Raw genomic sequence first — 27,243 nt, 5'->3', positions numbered from 1 at the left:
CTGTAGATATGCGAGCTACTGAAGGCTTAAACACGGGTCTGTCCTCAGACATGCTGTAAGTGTAAAACACACATCCGATTTCAAAGACCTGATGTGGAAACAGGAATATATAAGACAACCTCAGCTGGGCCTGGTGTTGCAGGTTTCTAACACTACCTACTCAGGAGACTAAGGCAGGAGGCTCATAAGTTCACATCCTGTCTAAGCTACAGAGTACACTCAAGGTTAGGCAGGGCAAGTTAGTGATAACTTGTCTCACAATAAAAAAAAAAAATACAGGGAACTGGAGAGAGAGAGATAGCTCAGTGGTTAAGAGTATTGGTTGCTCTTCCAGAGGACCTGGGTTCAATTCCTATTACCAACATGGCAGCTCACAACCATTTTTCACTCTAGTTCCAGAGGGTCTGATGCCCTCTTTTGGTACTGCATGCACGTGGTACACAGACATACACGCAGGGAAAACACCCATACACATAAAGAAATAAAATTAATTTTTTTCAAGTTTAAAAACTAAAAATAAAAACATAAAAAAAGGTTAGGGATATAGGCCAATGGTAGTGTATTTGTGAAGTATGTGGGAGACCCTGGGTTCAATTTCCAGTGCTGTTTAAAAAAACAAAAGATGATCTCACTGACAAATTTTATTACAGAGTACACATTTTGATATATTTAAATACCTTTAGTAAAATGTTGAAATTAATTTCATCTGTTACTTTTGTTACTTTTAAACATGCAGGTCTTAAAATATTTTAATTATATGCATAGCTCCCATTTGCATTTTATTTTCTGTTTTTACTGGGCAGCATGAGTTTAGGGTAGTTAAACAACTTTCAAAGTTCTAGTGAATTACCACATAAGACCCAGAAGCACATTCCAGACCCCGGTCTTCACTCACATTTCATGCCCTGTCCATCCCAAGCCCTGGACTCCTCCGTGTGAACACTTTAGCGTGAGCAGCAGAGAGAAAGGATAGCACGACATCCCTGACATTGGACTCCACACTAAGTGTGACTGTGGCAGTCCTCCATCTTTCTTTACTTTGGTTTTCTCATCAGCAAAATGGAAAAGTGAATCCCATATCTGAGGAACTTGTAAGGATGAAATGAACGATTAGATACAAAACATTAGAAGGCCCTCATAGGCCTTCCTCATTACTATACAAGTTTAGTGCTGTTGTTCTTATTCATCTGTTTAAAATCGAAGACCAGAAGACTTCTTAGTGATGATAAGTCACTTGTGTTGATACAAGGACCAGTCTGGCTCCCAATTCACTTTTGTCCCTGGAAAACTTGTTTTGATGCTCTGAGAGTGGCAGGCATGTAAAGACTTGTGTCCCCTGAAAAATTCAAACATTGTTAGTGAGCAGAGGGGATACCAGGGACTTGGGTTTTTGCCACTGGTCACCATAAACAACAACCTGATCTCATTTCCTCTGTTGTGCTGGAGGGAGGCAAGAGTCAATATCCCCTTGTATCACTGGAGAGTTACCATGGAAACTCGGGACAGTCTTAATAAAGGCTGTTGAATCTTATCTCCTCAGTTTACTGATGAGAACTGGATCTCTTGATTTGCCAAAGATACCACTGCAAATTAGAAGCCATGCTGGGACGTCTACCAAAGAGTTCTGGCAACTCACCCAGAGAATTTAGATGATACCTAACACTTTCAGGGTTTGGAAGCTGAAGGCACTAACAGAACAAGCAATCCGTTCAGCAGATAATGCAGCAGCATCAAAGGGATGGTGAGAATTCTGGAAGAATTATGAATTATAAATAATATTTCTAATATAGCCCCACTGAACCTCAGAGTACAATCAATATAATCTGAGTTCCCCACTCATCATAATTTAGGCAGAAAGACTTCAGCTTTGGCCAACATGATTCTTCTTCAAGAAAAAATGACTTCAGACAAGTTTTACATGCTCAAGATGAACTTTGAACCAATAAATACACTTTGTCTGGATGGTAAGTTTTTGGACATTTTATGGTTAGTGCCAAGATATAATCACATTGTCATAGCATTAACTATCCCAGAGGCAAATTCAAATCACTTGATGAGTGGTAATTTCACAATATCTGCAGAGATATGCATGTGTATATGTGCACACTTGGGTACACACAAAATCAGCCTTACTTGGCTGTATGGAAGTGACAGTCATCTTCTTCAGTGTCTAATCTCATTCTGGTGTGCTGTATCACACCAACCAAAGCCTCTTCCTCATTCCTTCCACCTACTCATCTCCTAACACAGGCACATATTAAACTATAAGCCAGGGAGAAAGACTTCTGCATTGAACGGCAATTTGAATGTGGTCAGGGAAAGTTTAAGCAGTTCTCTCATTCATGAATTATCTTCAGCTCCATATCTGCAAATGAAAGGCAGATGGAAGATGGTAAAAGGTCTGAGTCACTGGCTTGTAGAATGAAGAGCATTTGAATGTAAAGCTTGCTGGTGGTAATTTCCGGAAGACTTGTGTTCTGTGATAAAGGCTTTGGGGCTGGAGATGCATCTTGGGAGATGAGTGCTTTGCTAAGCCAGGTTTTAGATTTCAATTGCTCTGTTTACTCTTGTTCTTTAATTCATTCGTAAATAGCCTAAAAGCCCAATGGAAAGGAAGAAGCATATAGATATATCGATGACTGGACCGAAGATGGGTTTAAACACAGGACAGCCTAAATAGAATAAAGGATGGCCATTCCTAATACAAAAACCCAAAATCAAAACTGCTCCAAAATGGGGGTTGGAGAGATGGCTCAGCCATTAAGAGCAGGTGTTGATCTTGCCAGGGTTTGGATCCCAGCACCCACATGGTGGCTCATAACTATCTATAACCCCAGTTCCAGGGGTTCTGATATCCTTTTTTGTAGGCAAAACACTCATACACATAAAAACGGATATGTCTAAAAGTCTTTTAAACTGCTCCAAAATTGGAAACTTCTTTAGAGATGCCACAGTGCCACAAGTGGACGATCCCACACCTGACTTAACAGTCAAAAGGCCATGCACATAAAATGCCTTTAGACTTTGTGCATGAGGTAAGTATGAGACATAAATGTACCTTCATGTTAAGACAGGTTCTACCACCAAGTTACAGTATCACATACATGCATATATTTCCAAATCTGGAAAACATTCAAATCTAAACCATTTCAGCTCCTACACGTTTTGGAGAAAAAGGGAACACTCAGCCTGTATAGGCAAGCATTTCAAAAATTACCTAATATCTTTCACATCTTGAATCTGAGATTAATTTTTTTTCTTTTTAAAGTTAACAACTTGACATGACAGCACATGTCTATAATTCCCAAGTCTGAGAACATCCTGGGCTATATATATAGTATGACACTGCCTTAAAAGCAAAATTAAATTAATTAATGTGTCAGCAAAAGAGTTAGAAATGATAGTCCTGAGAGAGCTTAAGAAACATAGAGTGAAAAGACTCCAGCACAAATCAGGAAGTAAAGAGACACACCACCATGACAAATGGACATGACATTAGCAGTGTGAAAAATAGTGGGGAAAAGAGAAATGAAGAAATAAATGATGTTTGGGGATTGAAGAAAATGTATGGGCTTAAATCCTAACTCCCAGGTCAGGGTTTAAATCTCTTTCTAGTTGATTGAATTTTGCAAGCCCCAAAGAGCTTAAAGAATAGCAAGATCTACTAGGTATCCATTGTTCGAATGGTCTTTTAATAAAAAATCCAGCATCAGATATCAGGGTGAAAGCTGAAAGATCAGAGAAGCTGAACAGTTAGCCACTAGCCTCTACGAAATCCTCAGCCTAAAGAGAGAGAGAGTTCCTGTTTCCTTGTGTCTTACGTACCTTTCTCTGCCCTGCCATATCACTTCCTGGGATTAAAGGCGTGTGTGCTTCCCAAGCAAAGGCATGAGATCTTAAGTGCTGGGGTTAAAGGTGTGTGCTGCCACTGCTTGGCCCCTATGTTTAATCTAGAGGCTGGCTCTGTCCTCTGATCCTCAGGCAAGTTTATTAGAGTACACAATATATCACCACAGGTATCACTTCAATGCTTAGATTCTTTTTTAAAAAAATATTTCCATTTCTTATTAAAATTAAAAATTTTTAAATATTTGGGGATACAGAATTTCTTAAAATGTACAAATGTCTTAAATGCTTAAACAAAAGTTATTAACTGAATTTAATAATGCCCTGAATTATTTAATAACTATTGACTAATTCAGTGACTTATTAAATGACATTAATTATAAGCTGACTGAAAACTGATCAAATAATTAAGTAAAATCTATAGTTACCAATTTAAAAAGGTAATATATGTTAAAAAGAATAAATAGGCATTTAAGGGCTTAGGAAAGTTCAATTTTTTTTAATATTTTTCCATTCAACATCAATTAAAACAAATAGCTGTAAGTGTTGCTTTGCTACTAAGAAACTTCATCAAATCTTTGAAAACTGCACTGTAGAAAAACAGCAAGTGCATGATGCTATAGATGATGGGACAATCAGAGGTCCTGCTACACAAAGCCCACAGCTAATAACATCACCCTAATTCCCTGGTCCATGTTAGATGTTAGTTTTTGTATCTTAGAATTCCTTGTGATTTGGAGAGAACTCCTGGATGTATTATGGAGTACTGATAATCTAAGAGCTGAATGAACAGTATTTTTAGGTAAGATATCAGGCATGTGTATATTACAAAAGAGCCCAACACTTTATAGTGTGGCTCTGCTTCTTCCTCAGGACCATTGGTGCATTGGTCTACAAGGGTAGAGGGAGCAGAATCGGGGAACAGGGTTCGGATGGCTGTGGGTGTCAGTGAATCAGCTCAGCTTTATTTCAGTGTATAGGGAATACACAGGGTCGGGAAGCCTGGGGACAAAACCTAATTTGCATTAAGAGACACACTCCTATCATAAGTCCAGGTTAGTGGCAGCAGGGTCCTATGGCAAAGCTCCTAGTACAAGTCTTAGTTACCATAAGTGCAGCCAGGGAGACTTCTAGCAGGAAATAATGCCATAAATAATGCTAGAGATAAATCTAGCTTAGAGACAGCTTTCAGATAAGGTCAGTCCTCCTGGCCTAGGGACATTCTCCAGATAAGGGCAGGTAGAGAGCAGGAAGTTTCACTGGGGAAGGAGTCCCCATGTCACTGAGCTTTGGAGAAAGTTGCCAGGCCCTGACAGATGCAACCTCTGACCAGAAAGGCCTTCCAGCATTATAGGTTCCAGGCTGCTATGATCAGGCCAGTTCGTGGTTATCAGAAACATGGGACTTGAAAAGGTTGAAGAGCTTGAAAATGTTTGAAAAGCATTGCCTTCTCGTTTCCACATCCTACTTCCTCATGGTAAAGACAGCTGCTGCAGCTCCAACTGTGAGGACCATATCCTTCCCTAGAAGGGAAGAATCACGTCCTATTAAGGAAGCAATGCAGAAATTACCTATATCGATTCCATTGATATCTCAATGCCTGTAACTTGACAGCAAGGAAAGCTTTGAAATGTAGTCACTAGGTGTGCCTAGATGAAATTTTTAGTATTGAAGGAGGAAGAAGTAATGGATGTCTGTGTAACATCTACTCTCCCTCTGCCACTTTTAATGCTAAAAGATAAAGATCATGGTCAGAGTGTCTGTTCACATTCCTGCATCAAGAAAATGATACCCCAGGCAACATGATGCGAACAATAACTGGTTCCTTTGGGACATCAGTTTGTCATCCAGTGTCAGTCCATAAGGAATTTTCATCCATATAAATGAAGAATTAGTCATAAATTTATGTTTCCTCTATTAACATGATGCCTTAACTCATCATGCTCACTCTAGTTTTTGAAGTCAAAATACCCTTTCTCTTATGCAATACTAGAAACACCAAATGGCAACATATTGTTCCATTTTGCAAGTATTTATGGAGTTCAGCCACTATACAAAGTACTGAAGATCTACTGGTAATAAAAGGCTCCTTCATCCAGAGAAGTTTGAATGTAGCAGGGAAGTTGGGTGGTAAATAGAGACTACACCAGAATGCCTCTGCTTTTTTAATGTAAAAGATCTCTTAAAGGATATTCTGGGAGATTTAATTGGAATGAGGGTGACTCAGTGAAGGCTTCCAGGAGGAAGAGATGTTTAAGATGCATTCTGATGGGTGCCAGTTAGCTGGACTAGTAAGAAAGAGATTTGTGGGCCGATGGATTGGCATTGCAGAACCTGGTGTTCCGGGAGAGGAGGAAGGGTTTAAAAGTTCCAACAGAGGTTCTGAAGCCAAAGCTAAGTCACCCTGGAGATAATGGCAGGACAGGGTGGGGGGGCATCAGAGGAGAGAGAGAAGGTCTCAAGGACTAAGTGCAGGTTTCAGATCTGTGTCCATGGGCAGTAAGGAGACAGAGAAAGGTCTGTAGCAGGACAGCAGACTCACTTATGTCTCTAAAGGGTTACTCTGACGGCAGGGTAAAGAGCGAACTCCAGGCTGGGGTGGAGATAGCACAGAGACCAGTGGTGGGGGAGAGCAGCCAAGGACAGCAGCAAGGGCACAGCAGAGATTAGCTTCTGACGAAGACGCTGGTGAGATGTTTGTTGGCTGTGGGGGACAGAAACAAGAATGTGACTAAGACCAGGACTCTGAAGTCAAGCCATGTGGGTTCAAATCCCAGCTCTACCAGGAGCATTGAGCCTGGTCCCAGAGCCTCAGTTTCCTCATAGGTGGAAGGGATAGGAATAATAGTGGCATCTCAAACATGCATAGGGAGGAAAAGACGGTTCCATTCATTTAAGGGGCCTGGAATAATGGCTGCATACATTTTACAGCTTTATCAGCTGGTCCTGGTATCACTGTTAGTTATTACAGAAAAATAGACTCTGGTTTGAACAAATTATTTCAGAATAATGCAACAGAATTTGGGAAATTCCTCAACCATGATTCCAATCACATATCAAAGTCTTACCAATACAGCCACTAGGGAAAATACCTATGGAAATATAAGAAATATATTTCCCAAAGCTCATCTTATTCCTGGGGGCTTGGGCCCAATTAAACATAAATATATATCCAAAATGAGCATTATCAAGATATTGGACATGGAAAATATCTGAAATTTTCTAATTGTCCTTTCTTCAAGGCCCAGCCTGGGTCTGCATCCTTTTATAAACCTGTCTAGATCATCTCAGACTCCAGAAATCTTCAGCTTCTGGAAGGAATTCTTCACATCTCTCAGGTGGGATTCCATACAAGCCAGTTTAGAGAAGGAAACCTATGTACACACTGAAGTAGTGCTCAGGCTCAGCTCTGGGGGAGGACTGGGACCTCTGGGATCGGCAGTGTCCTCCCTGTAGTTCAGGGTCTCATGGGAAGCTTTTCCTGGACTCATCCATTGCCTGGCTGTGACTCCCCCACAGTTGTCTGGACACAGAGACTGGATAGTATGTGTTGGAACAGGAACATGTGGTTTCTCCTATTCTAGAGTCTTCTTTATGTCCTGTACTCTTCCACAGAGCAACTCTTTAAGGTCCTACGAGATAAGACCACTTGAGATAGATCTCAGGGGGCTGATGGCACAACACATAGGCCTCTTTTCTAACCTAATTTCAGTAACAAGAAAGATCTAATTGAATCAAATACTGTGCCAATAGCCAGAGCAGTTTCACTGTTTATATATTTGTACTGTCTGGTTAAAGAAATAAAAAAGAAAAGAAAAGAAAAAAGTAATTCATCTTGTGCCCTGAATTCTAAGACCTTTATCTGTACAAAGTGCTGTTTTTGTGTTTGAGGCGCCTGCACATTTATGTGACCTTCCTATGATGCTGTCTGCTTCCCTGAAAGGCTATTCTCAAAGCAAGAGCATGACTTAGAATCAATACTGCCACAGAAACCAAGAAATCCAGCATGAAGACGGAGACCTCAGTGAAAGAGTAAGCTGGAAACAGGGCTACTCACGTGGGCTCCTCTCCCAACGCACTAGAGGCCACCCAGTCCCTTGCCATCTCCCCACTCCTCTGGCTCCTCCCCCACCAAACCACACGAGGAAGTTTTGCAGATGTATTAGGGACGTAAGCTCTTCCGGTTTTCCCATCAGTTGAAGACTGACATACTTGTGAACAATAGAAACGGATGCTACAGAAACGTGCGTCTCAGGTGGTGGTCGTCTAGGCTGCTCTGTGTACGCGGCCCGGCTTGGGCAGTTCGGGCGGCACTTGCTCACTACTGTCAGGATAGGATGATGCGCCTACAAATGCTTTATCACCCTTGTTTATTTGATTTTGGTGAGTAGTACAATTATCTTACATTCCCAGTTCCACAGTCACTGGGAAACAAATACAAAAGCCCAATAGGTGAGTTCTTCAAGGCCTTATGCAAGACAGGCTTCAGAGAACACCGCTATGGATGCGTCTGAATCATATGATGGTGATTAACATGGCAATACAGAAGAGGCCTTTCAAGTAAACGAATCTTACCTTTTCCTCGCATTCATTAAAAATCATACAAAATATTACAATTTACCGGTTACTGGATTTTGAGAAAAGCAGGATTTATATGCCAGGAATCTCATCCCTTGCCTAGAAATAACCAACCAAAACTCCATGGAAGTGGATTTTCAAAGAGAAGATAGATAGATAGATAGATAGATAGATAGATAGATAGACAGACAGACAGATAGACAGGAGTTCATTCTAGAATGTGCTTCATGGCAGCACTAAGTCCTTTCTAGAAAAAAATATCTAATGTCTATGAGCTACAGTTTTTGGGACATACATCAAAACGCAAGTACCCACATAAATGTGAGTGCCTCCGTGAAACAAAGATACAAACCATATATGTGCTTGTTCTTTCTTTTGGTCATTGTCTGGCAGCTGGACAAACATGAAAAGGAGCCCCGTGTATTGCCTATCTCATGGAGTGCAGTGGCACAGACCCATAATCCTCACTTGGGAGGCAGAGTCAAGAAGATCCTGAGTTTGAGGACAGCCTGGACAATGTAGCAAAATCTCTGTCACAGAAAACAAAATGTCCCACTTGGATTCTGAAGTCCCTTTATCAAGAAGATGAAGGGGAAACCCCATGGTCCTTGGATAGGTCAGTCCCTGGTGCCTGGGATGGCTATAGAATGGTTGGCTTTGGGATTCCAGTGACCGTCAGAGGCTGCTCAGCTCATGAGCTCCAGACTGAAGACTTCAAAGAAGCTTGAGCAAGTGTCAGGATCACCCAGAGGGCTTCATAATACATGGATTGCTGGCTCGCCTCCCAAGTTGATTCAAAGATCCACAATGCAAACTGCAGGTTGACACTTCCACCAAGGACTCGGAAGGGGCTAATGCTGGCACTGCCAGTCCTGGGGAGTCACAGGTTGAGAACGGCTGGTAGAAAACATGTCAATAGAGCTGGTAAGACTATGAGATCACATTTCATCCTACAGGTGAAGGAGGACTCTAGGTTCAGAGAAAATGTCTTATTTGTGGTCATAAGCTAGTACTCAGTTTCTTTTCCTGAACACAAAATAAATGAAAGTCCCTAGGGCTTAAACCAATGGTTCATCTCATAGTTCTGTACCCTCAGAAGACACAGAGTAATGTCTGTCAGTCACAGATGGGCTAGCTGTGTGACATTGATCCTATAAGTTTATAGTGGAGCTAAAAAATTCCTGTCATTGATGCCTATCATACTCTAGCTAGTTGAGATATCTTGAGGCCACTGCTGCTATCCATAATATTCAGGGTACTGGCATACCATACAGATTCCCAGCTGAGAAGCCATAGGCTGTACCATACACCCTGCTGTGCCCCAGGCTAGACCATGCAATTTCGGTAAATACCTAAGGATGCTTCTCAAAAGGTTTGGCACCATTTGGTAACAGATGGCTACATTTCTGGTGCACAGTGGGTTACTTTTCTCTATGAAAGAACACCAGCAGCAGAAGGAACAAGGTGTTGGCCCTCGTGCCCCAGCAGGATGGGAACCAGAGAGGCTGTGGGTTCAGGATGCACTTATGAGCTCCCAGAGCCCCAACTTCTTCAGGGAAACAAAGTAAGACAGTTTCCATTAAGAATCAGAGGGTCTTGAATTAGACAAATTCTTTCCCTGGCCCTAATCCTCAGTTTCTAGTCTTACGATTTCCCATTCCTCTTTGCTGGTTATTGCCTCTCCTCGCCAAATTCCAAGAATATTGTTTAGTCCCCTTCATATTGATCCTTTTTAGAAATGAACTCCCTAACTCTTAGGAACATGCTGGAAGGAAGATGGTAACAAAAAGGTTTGGCTCCTCTGGGTCCTGAAACTTCTGGCTATCCATAGCTGAGTGGATATCAACTTAACCTCACCCAAAAATCTGTGAGCAGATATCTATTTGTGGGGAAAAAACACATAAGAAATTAGTTTCCATGATAGCAATCTCCCTCAACAACCTTTTAAATATACTTTTTTCCCCTTTGGTTTAAAACAGGGTTTCTCTTCACATCCCTGGTTATCCTGGAATTTGCTCTGTAGACCCGGTAGATTCAAACTCTCAGAGATCCACCTGCCTCTGCCTCCCAAGTGCTGGGATTAAATATACTTTTTCTGTATATTGGAACCTGCTTGTCCATTCCATCCTTAAAGTTGCTTCTGTTTCACTATTATTAACAGTAAGTGCTAGCAGGGACCATGACCATAGGCCAGTGCCTCTTGTGTTCACAATCTAGAGAACATCAACCTGGGCTGCTATTCTTTGATACTTTTCATTTTTCTTCATACAAAAATGATTTAGGAAAAAATACTGAAAACAAGACCAATTTATTAGATATGTGATCTAGTGGTATTACCTAGCAACAAGATTCTTTCAGTTATGAAGATTTGATTTTTTTTTTCCTGTCTGCAAAAGAGCATCCCAGCTTGGGTTTCTATTGCTATGATAAACATCATGACCAAAATCAACTTGGGGAGGAAAGGGTTTATTTCATCTTATGCTCCCAGGTAATAATCTAACACTGAGTGAAGTCAGGAACCTGTAGACAGGAACTGATGCAGAGGCCACCCAGTGAAGTCAGGAACCTGTAGACAGGAACGGATGCAGAGGCCACCGAGGAGCGCTGCTTCCTGGCTTGCTCTCATAACTTGCTCAACCTGCTTTCTCATTCATCCCAGGACCACCTGCCCAGGGGTGGCACTGTACACACTGATCATTAATCAAAGCAATACCCAATAGACCAATGCCTATAGACCAATAATACAGAGGCATTTTTTTTTTCAATTAAGATTCCCTCTTCTAAGATATGTCTAGGTTTGAGTCAAGTTGACAAAAACCAACCAGCACAATGGGCATGCCAACAAGTATTCCTTGAAACTGTTTGATAAGTTTTAGCCCAATGACCTGTACCAGTTCCAATGTGTGGAGAATTATTACAGCTTCAGAATTATTACAGCTTCAGAAACTGGGCAGGACGGCCCTGGTCTCAGGAATTTGTAGTTTAGTTATCAGGGAAGGAACCGCCCCTCTGTTTCAAGATAAAAACTGCAAAGCAACTGAACTGGGGAACAGAATCAAGCAAGGAGCTCAGGCTGCCAAGGCTGCTGACCAGGCCAGGCCCTTCTGTGGGATGAACTTTGAGCAGAGATGTGAAGATAAAAAGGAAACAGTCAAGGCACCAGAGTGGGGGTGGGAACAGAAAAGAATGTTCCAGGCAGAAAAAGAAGCAACCTCAGAGACTCAGGCAAACAACAACAAAAATTAGGATGTTAAAAACCAGAAAGCTGCTGAATGTTGGCCTGAGGGTGGTGAGCAAGAGAAAGAAAAGACAATGCTATTTGCATTCTGAGAGGCAATGGAAATGTATTCCAGTTTTAAGACATTGGATCACGTCAATGTAATATGATCTAAGTTTAAGATGGACGATGAAAGGCAAATTTGGACAGCGGGACTCAGGAGATAGGTGCAGAGACCCAGGAGGACTGTGACAGCCTGGCTTGGCCTCAGAAATTTGGGGAAGAACTTTAGTGCCAGAGACAGGGCTGGCAATGGCTTGTGAGAGTTTCCTGGGATAACAGGATGCATGTGTGACATGTTTATATCCCCATAAAATAAACACAATAAAAAAGGAACACCAGAAATGATTGCAGCACTATTAGCTATGCCTTCAGATTTGAAGACATCTTCTTTCTTTCCATTCTGTTTCTGTTGTCCAAAGGTTTCTATCAGATTTTTCTTTCAGTTTGCCTTTACCGACCCACTTAGAGAAGACTTCCCTTTTCCTTTATGAAAGTCTCACATCTTTGTTTTGGACCTTTGTCATTTTGGGTTGTAGAGCGTCTGAGCACCCACTTTTGGTGGCAGAAGGGGAATTCCAGAAAAGGTAGAAGATACCCAGGTATCTTCCTATGGTAGAAGCCCAAGACTAGCACACTGTGGTTCAACCAGAGAAAGTTGTATTTTGTTTTGTTGGAAACAGGCTCTCATTGTGTAGCCATGGCTGGCCTAGAATTCATGTTGACAAGGATGGGCTTGGGCTCACAGAGATCTGCCTGCATCTGTCTCCCAAGTGCTTAGAGTAACAGCATGTGCCACCAGGTCTGGGCAACCAGCACTAGAAGTAAATAGCACTGACCGTGAGACAGGCGCTAAATGTCATAAAAATAATGACTCATTCTGTTGAATTATTCATAATACCATCTAGTATGCTTGCTAGTCCCACTTAATGGATGAGGAAATTAGATTAATTCAAGGATGCATACAGCTCATCAGTGAAAGATCCTAGATGTGAAACCCAGGCTGACTCCAAAAACATGTCCTAATCATCAAGCCTACCCCTGGCACTCTAGTGGTTAGGCCCAATCAGATGGCCTGTAGCTTTGAAAGTGATGCAAGGATGCAGCAATGGTCACTGGTGATGTGCAGAGCTGCCAGGGAGGGTAAATGTGTAGTGCATCACCAGCAAAAGCTACAGATCTTGTGTAGCGTCACCAGGCTGTTAGTGGCAGGCTAGGCTGACGCCAGGGCTCACTGTGTCATGCCTTGCTTGGAGCCTGCCATTTTGCTGAGGCTGCTGTCCAATGTTCATCAACTCCCAGTTTTTGACTTTCCTCTTAATATATTATTCTCTGCTGAAATGATCTGCAACTAAGAACCCTGGCCAGCACAGTGAGTTTACACACCAGCATGCAGTCAGCCACTAGATGAGAGTAAGGGCTCCAGCAGAGACCTTTGTGTCTTCTGCCCTCAGAGTCCTCAGATTCCCACAGCATGCTTCTCTCCTCTGACAGTGTGCACAGACAAGACTACCTGACTCCTAGGAAGTCCTGCCTCAGAGCACCCACACTGATGACAGCCGTGTCTGGAGTGAATATCCCTTGCCAGAACTAAGGGTTCCAGAGGGCACCCAGTGCCTTCATCTCCCACAGAGGAAGGAAGCCAACCCAGAGGACTCTGCCACTCAGGAATGTAGATGTAACCAACCATCTTATTAAAATAAGAAACACAGAACTAATGTAAAGAGAAAGCTGAGAGGTCAGAGCTCAGAGCTAAAATCTTACCTCCTGCAGTGCTCCTAGCTTCTCTGAAAGAGAGCTACTTCTTGTGTGTCTGTCTTTAAATAGTCTTTCTGTTCTGCCTTCTCATTGGTTGTAAACCCAAACACATGACTGCCTCGTCACTGTCTGTCTGTACAGCCCTCCAGGTCTTAAAGGCGTATGTCTCCAATGCTGCCTGTATCCCTGAACACACAGAGATCTATCTAGCTCTTCTACTAAGTGCTGGGATTAAAGGCGTGCGCCGCCATCGTCGTCGTCATCGTCATCGTTGCTGCCACCGCCACCGCCACCACCACGCTTTTTGCTATGGCTCTAATAGCTCTGACCCCCAGGCAACTTTATTTATTAACATACAATGAAAATCACATTTCAGTACAAATAAAATACCACCATACAGGAAAGATGGTGTTGGCTGAGAGAGGTCATCTACACCAACCATCCCGGCCAGTGCCTTTTGTCAATCTTCATTTTTTTTCAAATCTGGGTTTAATTCTGAGAAGCTGAATTCCAGTCTCACCTCCAGAGCACAGTATCTTTGCTACAGAGGTTCCTGGAACCCCTTTTTCCTGATTGCCCACCCCACTGCATGTCACAGAGGTGAATTCTTATAATAGTTTTTCCTTTGTGATTCAGGAGGTATCAGTACAGATAAAGCAAACTGTTGTATAGATTAGGAAGCATCTCTTAAAACTGGAGTGTGTCTGTCTGTTGTACACCATGGTGCACACAAGGATACTGGAAGATAAGAGCAGCTATTGACCCTCACCTTGACCCTTGTTTGACACAGGGTCTCTTGGTCACTGCTGCATGTGCCAGGCTATTTGGCTTTGAAGCTTTTACAGCCTCTCCTGTCTCTGCCATCCTACAGGAGTGCTGGAATTACAGACACATGCACTGTCATGTATGCCTTTACATGGGTCTGGGGATTCAAACTCAGGGGCTCGTGCTTGCACACCTCATTCAGTGCTTCTCCCAATGAGCCGTCTCCCCAGCCAGGACAGTATATTTTAAGGTAAGGGAGTTGAGAGTAAGAGACTTTTTTGTTGCTTTCTGCCAAACTCCACCGGTGGTCCTTCCTATTTTGTATCTACTCTCAGTTAAAGACTCATGAAAGCCTCAAAAATTTCATCTCCTATGGCGTGGCTTAAAAACGTTTACTCTTCGGGACTTTGGTATTGAAATTGATAGGCTGATAGACATGATTGCTTTGTCTCAAGTCCTTGAGCACCTAACAGTAAGGTGAGATTTTCCACTCGCAGTGATCAAGGTCCTTTCGGAAGTGCCTAGTGGCTAATAGAATGGATACACACTGGCCCTGGAACATCTTGTTTTGCCAGGAAGAACATAATCAAGAAAATCACGGTGGCATGTTGCGATGCTGTAGGGCTGGCTTGGAAGGGACCTTAGTACACAAATCTTGTACACCTTGAGAACCACATGAGCCCACACTATAATAAATAAATGAACAAAGACAGAAGTAAGTAAAAAGAGGCAACAGGAAGGCTTCTTAGCAGCGTGCCAAGTATCTACCAGTGAGCACAGAGAGACTCCTGGAAATGGAAGATAATTTTGCAGCCATCATATTATACAACTGACCAGCCAGGAATAAAAAAAAAAAAGACTAGTAAACTGAGAATATTTTGGTATTTTGGTATGTAGATCAGGGAAAGAGAACTTGTCTTAACATGTGGAAGGTCTGGAAAAATTGTTACTAAGAAGAACATTTTGAGAAGGAACAGTGTGATTCAAGGGATAAGAAAGCAGCCTCTTGACCAGGTAATCAAAGTTAAAGTCATCAGTGAGAAGCAAATGGCCTCCATGTACCTCAGATATAAGTCCCTCCGAAAGTAGCAACACCTCTTGGTGTTCCAGCCAAGAATGGCTAGCTGGACTCTCGTCCTAAGAGAATCAGACAAAGCCTAAATGAGGGATGCTTGGTTTGAAGAGGGGTGAGAGAGATGTATTCCTGGAAAATTCAATATCGTGAGAGCCTATAAAATGTTCTCGTTAAAGAGACAAAAAGACATGAGAATCAAATGTGATATGTAAGCTGACATCCAGGCCTGGGCTTGGGATGAGGCAATGCCACTTGGGACATTCCTGGGCTGACTGACAAATCTAGGATACAGGAAATAGACTGGACACAAATATCCTACCATGGTTAGACAAATGAACCGTGCCTCTGGAAGATCTTGTCCTGTTTTAGGAAAAATACATGGATGTGGTTAGAGGTAAAGGCTACAGTGCATATAACACACTCTCAAAATTTCCCAAAAAGTGGAGAAAATAAACAAATAAGAACAAAAAGAGGTACAAGTTACATAGGAAGTGAACTAGGAAATGAATATAACTGAATAGTGCGTGGATTTAGTGTGTGTGTGTGTGTGGTGTGTGTCATGTATACCTACATTGGTGCAGGGGCACTCACATGCAGATGCCAGAGGAATGTCAAATATCTCCCCCAGCATTCTCCACTTTATTTTTGAGACAGGGTCTCCCAGTGATCCTGACCCTCTGTTTTGGCTAGGCTGTCAGGCCAGTGAGCTCTCAGGATCCTCCTGTCTGCCCCACAACACTGAGGTTCTCAGTGCATGCAGCCATGCCTAGCTTTTATATGGGGACTGAGGATTTGAACTCAGATCTTCTTGCTTACACAGTAAGTGTTCTTACCCACTAATGCATCTCCATAGGCCTCTTAAATTCTTATTCTTGTGTTTTTCATACATTTAAAGATGTTTTATATAAAAAGTTAAATGATTTGGGGGAGGACAATAACTACAAAGGGACATGGAAAACGTTTAGGGATGGGGAGAATGTTCTAGATCATGCTTATGCCTGTGTTTATATAATTCTCATGCTTACCATCTGTACACTTAGAACTGGTAGCTTTCACAGCATGTAAAATACCTCAAAAGGGTTTGCTTGAAAAGTACAATGGGAAAAGTCAAAAGGCTGTCTGGACAGACAGACAGAAAGAAGATAGTTGCCTGCCCTTGCCCTTAAGAAGTCTCCAGGGACAGCTGTGTTATGGACAGAAGCAGGTCATCTATCTGGTGGGTGGGGCTCGTTTATTGCAGGTACAGAGATAGCCACAATCTTCTGAAACATATTTTGGCCAAAAACTATTAATCAATCTTCGTATTAACACCCATTTTATAGTGAGCACAATACTCTGACGCAGACTTAAAGCACAAAAGCTCAATAAAATCCTATCCAAAGGGTCCTACATATCATCCCAGATCCTGAGAATACCATCCACTGTCCTCACCAATCTCCCTGACAGCCGGAGAGATTGTGCTGCTCTCTCCCTGGCATGTGGACCATCCAAGCCCTAGCTTGTGAACAGTCTGTCAGCACCATCCTACGGCCCATGAATCATAAAGCCCCTCCAAAGTGATCCCTGCTCTTTCCCACTCTGCCTGGGCTGCCATCTGCCCGTTGCTATTACGCTTTTGTGACAGTCTTTCCATCCAGTTCCTTGAGAAAAGGTTCCTTGCACTGATTGCCAGGCCTGGCACTCTGGAGAAATCTGTCAGACTAGACTAAGATTAGGAAATGGGGAGTGTTTGCCACTTTGTTTCTTTTCTTTTTTCAGGGAGCTCTATCATCTGCCACAGAGGAAGCGCCACGAGGCACTGTCTCTAGTGTTCTCCTACCCAGAAACGCCACAGTTAGTTTTAAGGGAGATTTTGTTTTATTTGATCCAATAAAGCTTGTTTGGACTCAGACTTTCTGTTATTTACTGTAATTAGGAAATACTGTGGGATGTCTTTCTGTATGCTATGAATATGTGTTGCTCTGATTGGTTGATAAATAAAACGCTAATTGGCCAGTAGCCAGACAGGAAGTATAGGCAGGGCAAGCAGACAATGAGAATTCTGGGAAGAGGAAGGGCTGAGTCAGGAGTCCTCAGCTAGATACGGAGGAAGCAAGATGACAAGGCAGAACTGAGAAAAGGTACCAAGCCATGCGGCTAAACATAGATAAGAATTATGTGTTGCCGGGCGTTGGTGGCGCACGCCTTTAATCCCAGCACTCGGGAGGCGGAGACAGGCAGATCTTGGTGAGTTCGAGGCCAGCCTGGTCTACAGAGCGAGCTCCAGGAAAGGCACAACGCTACACAGAGAAACCCTGTCTTGAAAAACCAAAAAAAAAAAAAAAAAAAAAAAAAAAAAAAAAAAAAAGAAGAAGAAGAAGAAGAAGAAGAAGAATCATGTGTTAATTTAAGTGTAAGAGCTAGTAGGTAATAAGCCTGAGCTAATGGCCGAGCAGTTATAATTAATATATGCTTTTGAGTGATTATTTCATAAGCGGGCCATGGGACTGCAGGGGCCTGGTGGGACTGGAGAAACTACCCGCTACAAGGAACCATGACCAAAGTCAATTTACAGTCTAGGAAACCCTGTAAGAAATAAAAAGCCAAATATCCCTGTTAAAATACTACTTGGAAATTTTAAACAAACGCAATGCAACCAGTAACTGGTCAGCTAACATGGAAGATGACACCTCCCTGATGCTTGAAAAAAAATACCAAAAGATGCATCAACAAGAGCTCACTGCAAAGTGTGTCAGCAGAGATTAAAGAATCACACTCACGGGCAAGCAATGGCAGAGCCAGGGTTTGGAACCAGCAATCTAGACTGCATTTTCAACTCCTACAGTGTTGTTAGGGCAGAATAGAAAGACATGGAGACTTCAGGGGACACGGGAGAGAAAGAAGCTTCTCACCCTGTGGCCCAGCTTGTATTTCTACTGGCCAAGATTCAAGGCCATCAACACAACTGATAACATCAGAATTTCCTACAGAGACAGTGCTGGCCTTCCTAATGACATCTCAGACAACAGGCCATGCTTACTTAGGGCTCGGGCCAGCATGTTCAAGCCCAGCCAGGCCTTGCATTTTGACTGTATCAGGACTCCTTTCTCGTCCCTAAATCCAAACAGTGAACCTTATAAAACCATCCTCATTAACAAAAAGAATTGTTTCTTTATTTGTGAATGTAATTTAATTTTAAGACAGGGTCTCTGTAGCCCATTCTAGCATCTAACTTACTATAGAGTTTCGAATATTGATTCTTCTGCCTCTACCTCCACACGGAAGGTGTAAGCCACAGTTCCCCCAGCCAGGAAATCCTTTAAGATAAGAGAAATAAACCAACTTCTTCATTTTTAAACTTTGCTTAAACCTTGCTATCAATCACCAATGTTTGGGTTGTACAGTGTCCTTTTTTTTTTTTTTTTTTTTAAAGACCTGTTGTAGTGGTTACTGTTATTGTCAATTTGACAGGATCTGGAATATCTTTGAGGAATTATTTAGATTAGGTTAGACTCTAGACATTCCTATGAGGAGTTAAATAGAACAACTGATGTGGGAGACCCACCTTAAGGAAGGTGGCACCATCCTCTGTGCTGGGGTCTTGGGCTGCATATGAAGCACGAAGCTGACTGAGCACAGGTGGTCATCTCTCTGCTTCATGACTGTGGATGCAATGTGACCGGCTGCCTCATGCTCCTGTCACCAGAACCTGCCCATCACAATGGAACGGTGAGCCAAATAAACCCTTCCTTCCTGAGGTCGCTATTTTCAGAGTGTTTTATCACAGCAATAAGAAGTGACTGTGACCTCTTCTCCTTCCAAACTTCAATCTGAAGCATGTATTATCCCGTGTTTCTACTTATATTAATTTATCTTCACTCTGACTTGTCCCCAAGTGCTTTTCTGTGCTGTAGGCAAGGATAGCTTTACCTGAGTGAAGAGGACAAAGAAGAGAATTCACAGGCAATGGCAGCTGAGGTAGAATGTGTCTTCCCACCACTGTTGACATTATGGGCTGAATAATACCTTCCTGTCATGTATTTGTTGAAGTCTCAACCACCAATACTTTAAGAGATAACTGTTTTTGGAAATAAGGTCTTTAAAGAGATGATTAATATAAAACAAGGCCTTTAAAGCCCTATCTAAGGGGACTAAACTCCCTGTGGGAGGATAAGAACACATCAGGAATGAACACACAAGGCTGAAAGGCCACAGGAGGACACAACAAAGCTCCTGTCCACAAGCCAAAGTGAAAGACATCAAGATTAAACAAACCTCAGTCTGTGGACTCCAGCTTCCAGCCTCGGAGAAAATCGATTCCCATTGCCTAAGCCTCCCAACCTGTAGTATTTTTATCATGGTTCTGCCAGAAGAATATAATTGATTTAAGTTAAGTACCACTTCCCCTTCCTCCCATAAAGTTCTAAGATGAAGTCTATGTCCAAGTTTAGCAGTCAGGGTGACTGGAAAAACTCAACCCAATTACTAAGCAACACTTTACCAAGCACTAAAATCAAAGGAAGACCATTCTTTCATTTAATTGCCATTGTCTGGAAATGAAGTTTTCTACACTAACAATACTACCTATTAATGGGATGTTTGATTATTTGTTTTATTTTTTCACAGAAATTTATTGCCATGTAATTCATGTTCAGATTAGAAAACACAGAACAGAAAAATCCCTCCCTCATTGTTTTAGCTAGTTTTATGTAATTTTATGTCAACTTGATACAAGCTAGAGTCATCTGAGAAGAGGGAGCTTCAACTGAGAAAATGCTTCCATAAGATCAGGCTGTAGGCAAGCCTGAAGAGCATTTTCTTAATTAGTCCTTTGATGAGATACCATACTTTTTCTTCCCAGAATCCCCACGTAGCTTATAAGTCAGTTCACTTTTTGATTACTCAGAAGAGCATAACTTTTATTTCTCATTTTGAAGCATGCTTTCCTCAACTATGTGAGCTTCTTTTCTCAATAGTGTGGGCTTCTTTATTGTCTCCAGTGCTGTGGGATGGTCTGTATGTCAAATCTGTTGCTCTGATTGGTCAATAAATAAAACACTGATTGGCCAGTGGCCAGGCAGGAAGTAGGTGGGACAAGGAGAGAGGAGAATTCTGGGAAGCAGAAGGCTGAGGCAGAGACACTGCCAGCTGCCGCCATGACCAGCAGCATGTGAAGACGCCGGTAAGCCACCAGCCACGTGGCAAGGTATAGATTTATGGAAATGGATTAATTTAAGCTATAAGAACAGTTAGCAAGAAGCCTGCCACGGCCATACAGTTTGTAAGCAATATAAGTCTCTGTGTTTACTTGGTTGGGTCTGAGCGGCTGTGGGACTGGTGGGTGACAAAGATTTGTCCTGACTGTGGGCAAGGCAGGAAAACTCTAGCTACACTCCAGAGCAGCAGTTCTCAACCTGTGGGTCACAACTCCTCTGGGGGGTCTAACAGCCCTTTCACAAGGGTCGCCTAAGACCATTGGAAAACACAGATATTTATATGATGATTCATTACAGTAGCAAAATTACAGCTATGAAGTAGCAACAAAAATAATTTATGGTTGGGGTCACCACAACATGAGGAACTGTATTCAAGGGTCACAGCATTAACAGGGTTGAGAACCACTGCTCCAGAGCCTCCCCCTCCCTCCATGTGGTGGCTTGTCTGCCATGGGCTGACCTCCATGCCAACTGAATCAGAACTGTCTGTTTCTCCTTCTTTCCTCCATTCTCCTCCTCCAGGCTGCTGCTGAGGTTTACAATTTGTCTGCCCTGGGTTTTCCTCCCCTCCACTCCTCTCATTCCTCCCCCTCCTCCCCTTCCCTTCCCTCCTCCTCTCCTTCTTTAATAAAATCATCCTTGAGCTTGTTTGAGGCCTTTCCCCCCACTGAGACAGGGTTTTTTTTGTGTCGCCCTGGATGTCCTGGGATTCTTTCTGTAGACCATGCTGGCCTTGAACTCAGAGATCTGCCTGACTATGCCTCCCAAGTGCTGGGATTAAGAGCATGTGCCACCACCATCCACTTTGAGTCCATTCTTAAAGAGGGGAAGCCCATTTTTCCCTAGATCAGTGGTGTCCAGCCAGATGCTCAGCATGTGCCCAATCAGAGATGGGCACTCTGAGACTCAGGCTGCAGGTTGTAGCCAGCTGCTGAGTGCTGCTCTGCCCTTGCAGATATGATCATCTCTCAGGACATCTTGCAGTAATTGCTGGAAGTCCCAGGAATGCTTATGCAGTCTGCCTACCTGTCCTTTGCCAGCCCTGGAATGCTGCAACCTCCCACGGCCCTAGGCTTCAGTACAGGCTCTTAGGAAGCATGGGGCTGGCCTGTGGGCTCCTCTCCAAAGTAGGAACCTGAAGGGAGGCCCTTGGATCCCTGGGAGGAGCATCATGAGAAGGTGGCCACAGGCCACTATCAGACTGTAGTCACCTGAAGATAAGTCACAGAAACCTTGGCACACAGAAGAACATGCCCTGTAAGCTACCCCAGGCTGCGCTAGGCTGTGGCTGCACTGACAAGCTTTTGCACCAACTCTCACTCCATAGGAAACTTCTTCCCTAGGTGAGAGCATGTCTACTCAGTAAGGTAGCCCTGGTGTCTCACTTGACATCCAAGGTAGCCTCTGATGAAGGGGACTTGGGATCTGTGTCCAGGCCTCTGTATTTACAACTACCCACTTCCATTCACCAAGTGCCCTAAGATCCACACTGTGTCTGTTGACCTGATCTTCTCAGGCCACTGCTTCTGCCACTGCCACCAGCATCCAGTCCATGAGTGGCCTGGGAGGATGTGCCTGAACATGTGGCTCGTCCTTTAAGAGGCTGAGGACTACCCTGGGTGCTGAATAGTCACATATGTACCTCCTAGATGTAGGGTGGAGTATGGGTCAGTGTGTGGGCCTGGGAATACTATCTTCACATTTCACGTCCTGAGAACAAGGTCTATCAATACAGCTAATATTTAACATGGCTCTGTACTGCCATTCTACTGGGAAGCTATAGGGCCAGACCTGTTCTATTCCAGACAGGACCATTTTGCAGGATCATAGGAGTGAGTGTATGGCAGTAAACAGCCTGAGCTTAGAGCAAGCCAGAGCCACAAGACTGTGCACCCTAGCTGAAGGCAGGTGGTGTGAGAAGCAGGGAGCTAAAGGAAACACAGCAAGCTCCTCGGCACCCTTGGTGACTCAGGGCAGCAGAGTAGGCCTCCATCTGGGGACAGCCCTCACAAGGCTGCTGAAGAGACAACGATGATGGTGGTGGCCTGTGAAAGAGCTTGACCAGGCCTAGGTGTCTTGCTGGGACCAGGATCCCAAACAGAGGCAGGAAGGAGTGTTGAGGTCTCAAGGGGAGAGCTCCTTGTCAGTACCCACGTTTCACTCTGAGGATCCCGACATCAGCAAACCACCCCAACTCTGCCCAGCTCAGGGTCCAAGCTGAGGGGCACAGGCTCATCCTGCCAGGAAGGAGGAAAGCCAATAGTGCTTCTGATTGAGAAGTGAAGTCACAAAACGGTGTCAGGCCACCGAGGCCACAGTCTATAAAGCACTTAATTTGTTCCTGCTAGTGACTCTTCTTCCCCTAGGTTTACAGCCGCAAGACCAGCAAAGGTGGCACCCAGCCTCAGGATGGGATTCAAGGCTGCTGGCATCTCTACCCACAAGGGCATCCCCGGAAGCTCACAGCACACACTGCCCTGCTCAGAGCTGGTGGCTGCCTTCCAGGGGTAGCTGATGGGCCAGCAAGAAGCTAGCTTTCTCAAGGAGCTGCTGCTGCTATCTCTGGGCTGAGTTCATTGAGCTCCACTGACCTGGGCTTACGGGTCACCCTATCTGCAGCCACAGCTCTCACAGAAGTTTTGATTTCTCCTTAGGGCAAAACGACCTTTGGCTCTGCATCTGTCTTGAAGAACGCCACACTCCTTTGGTCTAGCTCCAGCCTCTGCATCAAGGCACTGGGAGGTTTCATCTGTGCTCTGACAAGGGTGTCAGTATGGAGAATATGCATTCCTTTCCCATTCCAGCCACAGAGGCCTGCAGAATGGTGAGCTCCCAGGCACATGACTCAGAAGCACAAGTCCAAAGTCCACCTCCCCATTGGTGTACAGGACACACATTGCCATCACGTCTCCAGCAGTATTTTGCCCAATTAGAAGGACTTCCTTTCTACTAAATTCAGCTGTATCCTTTATTTTCTTCATCTCCTCCTGCTGAGAAGTGTTCAGCCAACATCTTGCAACCACCAGCTATAACCAGACAACTTGTGCCCCTCAGTACTGGATAGTGACTTAGACTTTTACTAAGCATGGTCAGGACTCTGCTACCCTACAGCACACTTCAGAAACACCCTCACCTCGGCTGCAGACACAGTCATCATTGCAAGAGCCCATGGCTTCTGGGAACATACTCCACACAAGATCTCAAAGTCCCTTTAATGTCTGAGAGACGTGATCAGTGAATCTAGTCCAGCCACTCTAGTAACTGGTGAAGTTTCCACTCTGTGATTTCAGACAAAATGGCACATACCCTTCCCTGATTGCCGAATCTTTTCGTCACAGCCTCGTGAGACTTGAGTTATGCCTTAACCCTCTTAAGATAGAAAGAACTTGGGGTTTTTAAGCCCATCAAGGCTCTGGTAGCTCCATGGGATTTAGAACTGTATCTTGAATGGGAAAATTGTCACCATAATGATTGATATAGTCCCATCTGGGAGAAGAGAGCACAAAGTACTTCAAGGGGTCAGGAGAAGTGGAACAAGGGCTAGAACAGCCTGAGGCTTTGTTACCTGGATTAAATGTGACCTTTAAGGCAAACGATGTGCCCTTGGGCATTCCTTCTCTACTCTGTGTGTCTAAGTGTGTCAAATACGCCCATTAGCAATACGTTATGGCTCAGCTTACTGCATAATTAGCCTTACAAGGAGCCGCATATGCCCAGCTCTTGGTATAGGCCTAACAGTACTTCACACATTGACACAAATCTAAACATTTCAAAATGAACTAGAGTTTAGTCTGCCCTTGACAAGGAAAAGTATGCAGCTTAAGTTGAAGGAAGGCATAATTAATTAGCCTAGTATCAAACTACAAACTGTGACAGTACTCCCCTTGACAAACCAAGCTTGATGACAGCCTGCAGGGTTCAGCTAGAGTTCCCAGGCCAGCCCAATACTGGAGGAGCAGCCTGGCTCGGGGGTGTACAGCGGCCCTTCCTTCCCACCCACACCCCATAATCTGCCCCCACCCCCAGAACCTCTTAGGTATACCCGTGGACCCGAGGCCACAGTCCCAAGCTCCTTCCCAGCCTGAGCAAACAGCATCCCTTAGGGCATTCCTACTGAATCAGGTCTCTCTTCCTCACTGGCGAAGACCCCAACAGTAAGCTAGGAGTCCTTTAGGCCGGGAATTTCCTCTGGCCTTAGAGGAGAGGCAGGTGTGTGGAATCTGGGTGGTCAGCCTTTTGGACTTGCAGGTCTGAGGAAAACCAGGGGAGGCCCTTTAAAGCCAGGAGCAGGGGTCACATAGCACACGGCTGGCTCCTCTGCCTGGGTCTGAAGGCAGAGCAGACTAAAAGGCCTCTCCAGGTCGAATCTGTCTTTCCTTCGTAGTTCATGAAATGTGACTGCTCAAAGATAATTAAACACACAGTAAGAGAGGGCTTGCTCCTGAAAGGATGGAGGGAACAAGTTGAAATACTTGCAGCTATTTAGGGAGGAACTGGTAAAAAGAAAAAAAAAAAAGGTCAGTATTCACCGGTGGATGGACTGAAGGACATTCTGTGGATCAGAAGAAATTGATCCTTGCCTTGGGGAAAATCAATTGCACCTTAAACTCTTTTCTTTTTGTTTTAGAAACACTTCTGCAGAGACCTTCTAAAAGCCTGCCGAGGCACTGATGGAGGTAGCCGGGCCAGCTAAGTAGAACCAAGGTGGGCCAAGGAGGTCACAGAAGGTATTGGTAGTAGGCATTAGCAGTAGGGGCTTCACTTGCACGACTCACCCTTTATCAGCTTTCTCTTTTCTCACGTTTGTCTGTTTCTAGACTTTCCCTTGTCAGCTCTTACTGTGAGGACAGAGCCTTCCCATATAACCTTAGCTGGAAGTAAAAAGTAGGCTGCGTAGGGCACCTGCGGTCAGAATCCATGGAGAACAGAGCCTAAACTGCAGGCTAAGCAGCCCCCCAACGCCCGCCAACATTCAGGTTGGGGTTCTGCAGCAACCGAGGTTGCTGGGAGCCCAAGGGCGGAGGGGTCAGTGCTGGGGAAAACAGACAAGAGACCAAGGGCTGAGGTCCGGCCCTGCTCAGAGATGCTGGGAGTCGGGGGTCGAACATCACCCAGCCCCAGGTGAAAAAGACCTGAGCCCAAGCCTGGAGGCCGCAGCATCTGTGAGCTGTGGAGGGACAGGACGGGAGGAAACGACAGCACGCCGCCGGGTTTGCTCTGAGGACCGGGAAGAAGCCGGGACGCTAACATCAGAACTGCCCGCCCGCTGGATAAACGCAGCCACTCACCCAGCAACAGCAGCTTGAGCTCACGGCGCGCGTCCTTCTTGTCGCGGCGAAGCTGCCGTTCGATCTCCGCGCTGATGCGCTGCGACTCTTTCTCCTCCGCAGACAGACAGCAGCAGCCGGCCATGGTTTGCCACTCCGACGGGGCGACAGGGACCCCACGCTCACCGCCCGGCAGCGCGGATGATCTGCGTCAGGCGCAGGGTTTGGAGAGAAAACACCTGAACCGACTATGGTTTGGAGTAAGGGGCTCAGAGCTCCTGGCCTTAACCTTTCTCGAAGGCAGTTCCGCCCGAGGGCTTGTGTGGTCCCGGATCAGGCACCCAGCCCCTCACTCTTACGGGAAAGAAGAGCGAGCTGGGCTGTGTGAGCGGCGCTGTCTCCAGAAGATGCGCGCCCCCGGACACTGTAGCTGGGCACCCAGGTAGGCAACGCAGACCTCGAATCAAAAGTTGGGGTGTAGGTGCCTCTGGGAGAGTAGTCTCTCCGAGTCTTGGGGTGTCGCAAGCTAGCAGCAGAGGTGGCGTGGCTTGCAGACAACGGACCAGCGAGCCTCTGCCTGCAAAGTTCTGAAAACCTCTGCAGTTACTGTAGACTCTCTCCGAATGGAAGGTTCCTCCAGCACTCACGCTCTAAGAGGCAGGAGGAGGCGGGGCGTCTCGAACCTACAGTCCTGGCGTCTGTGGGAGTTGCCCCTAGGCCTACCCCAACCTGATGGTGCCTGAGGACAAAGGAGAACGACGGACCTTCGAAGAGGCTAGGGCGCGGAGCAGCCTCACACCTGCCTCCTTGGCCGTGGCGCCCCTAGTGCAGGCAGGGCCACTTGCCAAGCTTGCTGTAACCAGCAGGCGCCGGCTGCCAGACCCTTCCCGCTGCCAGATCCGGGTTCCGACAGGTGAGGGAGTTTCGCCAACTCCCAGCCTGAGTGCCAGGGGTGGTGGCGCACTAGCGGACCCGAGCCAGGCGTCTGCAACCAGGACACACACTGCGTGCTAGCAGCTAGGTTCTGGCCTCCCCTCCCATCAGAGGCTGAGCCTTGCCCACCAGCCTCTCCACTGCTCACACTTGAGGTTCCTAGACTGGCTCCCTCCGCTTCCCGGATGCCCTAGCCCACCCAGCCTGGGCTTGGAACAAGCCCTGGGTCAGCTCGGAGCTTGCCTGTCTAGTGCAGATCAACCAGATGGCTCTGCTAGGAACAGCAGCCGCCTCTGGGGTCGGGTAAAAGAGCAGAGGGCTAGTTAACGCCTCCCAGCCGGTCCTACCTCACGGAGCCGGATGGGGGGCCGGGGACTGGAGGGTGAGGGTGGAAAAATGTCTGGCTGCTTTGCATTTGGTGATGGAAAAGACTCCTGCTTTGTAAAAAGAGTTGGCACCTTCCCCGACACACCTGGCGGTTCCTTACTCAGCCGTGCAACCAGACTGCCGCCTTAGGATAGCTCCACGAGTAAAATCTAAACGCACCCT

At 45.0% G+C, this 27,243-nt stretch overlaps 1 protein-coding gene across 1 annotated transcript in view; it reads right to left on the bottom strand.

Moving 5' to 3' along the window:
* Positions 1–26,966, bottom strand: part of Gna14 (G protein subunit alpha 14) — a 161,077-nt gene extending 134,111 nt beyond the window's left edge. Inside the window, exon 1 of the mRNA XM_028874874.2 lies at positions 25,783–26,966. Within this exon, the coding sequence (XP_028730707.1) occupies positions 25,783–25,906 (124 nt within the window). The 5' untranslated portion in view covers positions 25,907–26,966. The remainder of the gene's footprint in view (positions 1–25,782) is intronic.
* Positions 26,967–27,243: the final 277 nt, after the last annotated feature.

The sequence above is a fragment of the Peromyscus leucopus genome, chromosome 1 (genome assembly GCF_004664715.2).
Source record: "Peromyscus leucopus breed LL Stock chromosome 1, UCI_PerLeu_2.1, whole genome shotgun sequence".
In the NCBI taxonomy this organism is placed as follows: Eukaryota; Metazoa; Chordata; class Mammalia; order Rodentia; family Cricetidae; genus Peromyscus; species Peromyscus leucopus.
This window is presented reverse-complemented; position numbering and strand designations above follow the sequence as displayed.